The sequence below is a fragment of the Akebia trifoliata genome, unplaced genomic scaffold (genome assembly GCF_017979445.1).
Source record: "Akebia trifoliata isolate Shusen 1 unplaced genomic scaffold, ASM1797944v1 Contig00864, whole genome shotgun sequence".
NCBI lineage: Eukaryota > Viridiplantae > Streptophyta > Magnoliopsida > Ranunculales > Lardizabalaceae > Akebia > Akebia trifoliata.
The window spans coordinates 9,905-14,699 of NW_028237281.1; the positions used below are offsets into that span (position 1 = coordinate 9,905).

General features: G+C 37.5%; 1 protein-coding gene across 1 annotated transcript; it reads left to right on the top strand.

The window, feature by feature from the left end:
• Positions 1 to 1,738: 1,738 nt before the first annotated feature.
• LOC147380945 (pentatricopeptide repeat-containing protein At1g02060, chloroplastic-like) lies at positions 1,739 to 4,140 on the top strand. Its single transcript, XM_086431022.1, has one exon. The coding sequence runs from the start codon at positions 1,774 to 1,776 to the stop codon at positions 3,901 to 3,903; it is 2,130 nt and encodes a 709-aa protein (XP_086287148.1). The 5' UTR covers positions 1,739 to 1,773; the 3' UTR covers positions 3,904 to 4,140.
• The last annotated feature ends 655 nt before the right edge of the window (positions 4,141 to 4,795 follow it).

Consider the following 4,795-nt stretch of genomic DNA (forward strand, 5'->3'; position numbering starts at 1 on the left):
TTCTTTAAGGACCCCTCAATTTGGGGGTCCAAAGAATTAAAGATATTTTAGAGGGGGGTTCTCCAAAAATTAAAAGTAAATCAAGCAAGACTAAAGTCAAGGTGTTAAAGTCAATTAAGTGAGACTGAAGTCAAAATTAAAGTCAATTAAGCAAGACTAAAGTCAAGATATTGAAAGTCAATCAATTAAGACTAAAGTCAAAACATTAAAAGTCAATCAAATAAGACCAAAAGTCATAATAGAGATTTAATTAAATAATAACTCTATCTAATAGAGTTCTAACTTAAAAATAATTCTACCTAAAACAATTTGAATTAAAACACAATTCTACCTAAAACAATTTGAATTAAAACACAATTCTACCTAAAACAAGTCAAACTAAAACACAACTCTAATTAAAAGATCTCTAATTAAACACTAACTCTATCCAAATCAACCCCTAAAAACATCTATAAATAGAGGTGCTCACACCCTATTTTCGTATCAACTGAAAAACCTAAGAGAAGTAGGTCTAGAAGCTCCCCTAGCCCCCCATAAACCCTAGTTTTGGAGCCCCAACTCCTTAGCTAACATCCCTCCTTCAATTTTAGTCTAGAAAACACCCAAAAGCCTTCTAAAAACATCCCCAATCCGCAACGAACTTGAAGAGTTCAAATTCAAAAACAAGGAGATACCTTCCCTCGGAGATCCGAAGTCAAATCCGGAAGCAGAACGAAGCAAGGGAGCACGGTACAAGGAGCTCTTTTTGTCAGATCTGAGGGAATAAAGTCCTTGCATCGGAAAGGTACTTTTTTTTATTATTTTCTATTTTTATCTAGGTTTTAGCAATGTAATTTACTTGGGAATTTAGTAGAGACCGGCTTTGGCCGGGCGGGATTGGTGCCTAACACCTTCCAATCCCGTAACATGATCCCCGAATTCAGTTTTTTTTTTTTTGGTTTTAGATTAGTTTTATCCGTTTAGAGTCATTGATCGGTTCCTAGACCGTAATAACTAGGTGGCGACTCCTAAACCTCAAGGGTCAAAAGTGGATCCGCGCACCACGCGGATCGAGGGCGCTTTCAAAATCGAATCTGGGTACTCATAAGATAGAACCTAATGGTTCCGGTTCTTATTAGTTTGGTTCCATATTTGACCCAACTCTAATTAATTCCATTAAAAAGGCAACCAGAACCGATGTCTTGGGTTTCGAGTAAATGGGTACCCATTGACACCCCTGTGTTCAAGTACTTCAACCTACGTAAAAAATTAATTTTTAGGAAAATGCTGAAATGACAAAAAAGATTTACTACGATTCTCACAATTCTGACATGGGATGTGCACATAACCATAGATGTATTTCCTCACGATACGAGTAAAAACAATCTATGATTATGTATACATGTCTACATCAGAATTGTGAGAATCACAGTAAATATTGTGTCACCCCAGCACGACTCTAATCTTTATTCTATTTAACTTCATCTTCAATTCAACCATGCTTCCCTTTCACCTCTAATGGGGTTAATCTCGTAGAAATTCCCCACCAGAAAAAATAAAAAAATAAAAAAATGAAAGTCCACCCATATCAAGATTCAAGAGGCGCAACTGAAATAATATGAGCCCAATCTATTATATGCCCGGTACGGCTAGCTCTTGGGCTAACCTGGCCCATTGGAACCACTAGCGAGGGCTGTCAATAGGTCGGGTTTTGGCCCATTGATAGTCACCTTTCACCTTGTTATAATGCCACGTGTACATTCTCTTTCTTCTGGTTTGGCCTCCAACGCTGTCATGCTTCTTCTCCGACGCTCCTTTACCAGGCACATCTCCTGTGATTCTTCCTCCTCCCCTCGCACGTTAGCACCAACCCTACCTGTAAAACAACCTAACAACGAAGATCAAAATCAAAAACACAAATCATCAAAAACCAAATCCTCTCGAACCCTATCTCGACTCATCAACAATCATCCATGGTCACCCAATCTCGAATCCTCTCTCTCCTCTTCTCTCTCTAAAAACACAGTCCTCCAATGTCTTCGTCTCATTAGAACCCCATCAAAAGCCTTACATTTCTTTAATTGGGCCCAAACTAAGGGTTTCTCCCACAATGATCAAACCTACTTCGAGATGCTCGAAATCCTTGGCCGTAATCGAAACCTCAACGCAGCTCGAAACCTCCTACTCTCCATAGAGAGCAAATCTGGAGGAACTGTTAAGCTCCAAGATCGATTTTTTAACAGTTTGATCAGAAGCTATGGTCAAGCTGGTTTGATTCAAGAATCAATTAAGGTTTTTTCGATGATGAAATCGGTTAGGGTTTCACCTTCTGTAATCACCTTCAATAGTCTCTTATCTATTATGCTTCGTCGTGGTAGAACTAATATGGCGAAGAAACTGTTTGATGAAATGCTCTCTACGGGTGTTTCGCCCGATATTTTTACTTTCAACATTTTGATTAGAGGGTTTTGTTTGAATTCAATGGTGGAAGATGGGTTTCGATTTTTCAAAGAGATGCCGCAATTTCGATGTGACCCAGATGTTGTTACGTATAACACGCTTGTCGATGGATTGTGTAGAGCTGGAAAAGTTAGAATTGCACACAATCTTGTTAAGGGAATGTGCAAAAAAAGCTTGGATTTGAATCCAAATGTTGTAACTTACACGACTTTGATTAGAGGGTATTGTGAGAAACAATGCATTGTTGAGGCTTTAGATTTGTTTGAGGAGATGATTGGTTGTGGAATGAAACCTAATAAGATTACTTATAATACTATAATTCAAGGCCTTTGTGAGGCACGGAAGCTTGATAAGATAAAGGAAGTTTTGGGTGGAATGATCGGTGGCGGCGAATTCGTCCCTGACACATGTACTTTCAACACATTGATGAGTGCACATTGTAATACGGGGAAGTTGGAGGATGCGCTGGAAGTGTTCGATAAAATGTCAGAGTTAAAGGTCCAACCTGATTCAGCTTCATATAGTATTTTGATTCGGAATTTGTGTCATAAGGGAAAGTTCGAGAGAGCAGAGGAGTTGTTTAATGAGTTATCAGAGGAGAAGATAGTGTTACGGGACGTTGGCTGTGTCCCTCTTGTTGCGGCTTATAATCCCATTTTTGAGTATTTATGCACGAAGGGGAAGACTCAGAAGGCTGAGAAGGTGTTCAGGCAACTCTTGAAGAGAGGTACACAAGACCCTCCATCGTTCAAGACGATCATCATGGGACATTGCAAGGAAGGTACATTGCAAGCTGCATTCGACCTTTTGGTCTTGATGTTAAGGAGAGATTTTGTTCCCGATGTGGAGATATACGAGTCCCTTATTGATGGGTTCTTGAAGAAGAGTGAACCAAGTTTTGCCTTTAAGACTCTAGACAAGATGTTGAAGAGCTCTCATCATCCAAGAACATCTACTTTCCATGCTATCCTTGCAGCACTAGTAGAAGAGGGTTTTTCTCTAGAAGCCACTTCCCTTGTTAAATTGATGTTAGAGAGAAAAATTCGACAAAACATCAACATCTCGACAGATACTGTGATTGTTCTTTTTAAATCCAGAATTAGAGAAACTGCATTTGAGATTATTGGGTTACTTCATGACAATGGGTATTCAATTAAAATGGAGGAAGTGATTAGCTTCCTTTGTCGGAACAAAAAGTTCTTGGACGCTCAAGAACTACTATTGTTTAGTTTGGAGAAGTATCAAAGTTTAGATATTGAGCTGTACAACAAAGTTATAACTGGTCTTTGTAAAACTAAAAAAGCTGCAGAAGCATTTGGCTTGTATTATGAATTGGTGGAGAAAGGAAGGCAGCCAGGTTTTTGTTGCCTAAGAGATTTAAAAACCACCCTAGATGCTGAGGGAAGAACAAAGGAAGCTGAATTTGTGTCGAAAAGGTTGTTGCACATGAATCAAGAGCAGTAGAAAGATGGTTCAAGTGAGCCTTACATTTATATAAGATTGAATATCAGCTAGTTTCAGCGTAGGCACGTTGGAGACATGTTGGCGACAATAAATTTTTAAATTTTCCTTTAAAATGGATTAGGAGACCCAAACACCTGACTGTTTTGGTGTTTGCAATTGTAAATTATCCTTGTTTTATTTGTCCATTGGAGTCTTGAAAGAGGGCATTGTGAGTGGTTGCTGAGAAATTGTAGACTTGAGGACAATTTAAGTGTAATGATTCACATGTTTATTTTTAATTACACTTAGGGTGGAGTTTTTAGTATTGATCTTAAAATTCAAATGCTATTTTATTTGCATATTTTGGTACATGTTTTGTAATAATTTTTGTAGAATCATTGTTGGTACAAAATTTATCAAATTCATTAAAGAACACTAGGGAAAGGATACATTACCATACACACAAATTGATACGGTAAAGATTTCTCAAAATCATGAATTTCTTCCCTTGTACATTTTATTACTTGTTAAAGAGATTTTTGTAGGTATGTGATTTTCGAATCCAAAAATCATCACTACATGGATTTGTTGTTGTCACCATTCATTTTTTTTAATAAGGGGTACGAATAGTCAACCAAATAATTATTTGAAGAAAAATCGATTTTTGACGAAATAGTGATTCTCGTATGGATATGAAATCAATCAACCTAAGATTTAAGTAAGAGTTCGGTTAGAGAAAGGGGTGCATAAGGTCGACGAAAGTGCTACACTCCACTCTCTCCATCAAAAGGTGATAACTTTAAAATACATGTTCATTTTAGGGGGAAAAAAAAAAAAAAAGAAAAAAAGAAAGTTGAAAATACGATTTGTACCACTAAAGGAAGGAGACATTAATTTTGGTCTAAGTCATAAG

Excerpts from the sequence above, each read along its gene's own strand:
- LOC147380945 (XM_086431022.1), top strand. The coding sequence starts at position 1,774 with ATGCTTCTTCTCCGACGCTCCTTTACCAGGCACATCTCCTGTGATTCT.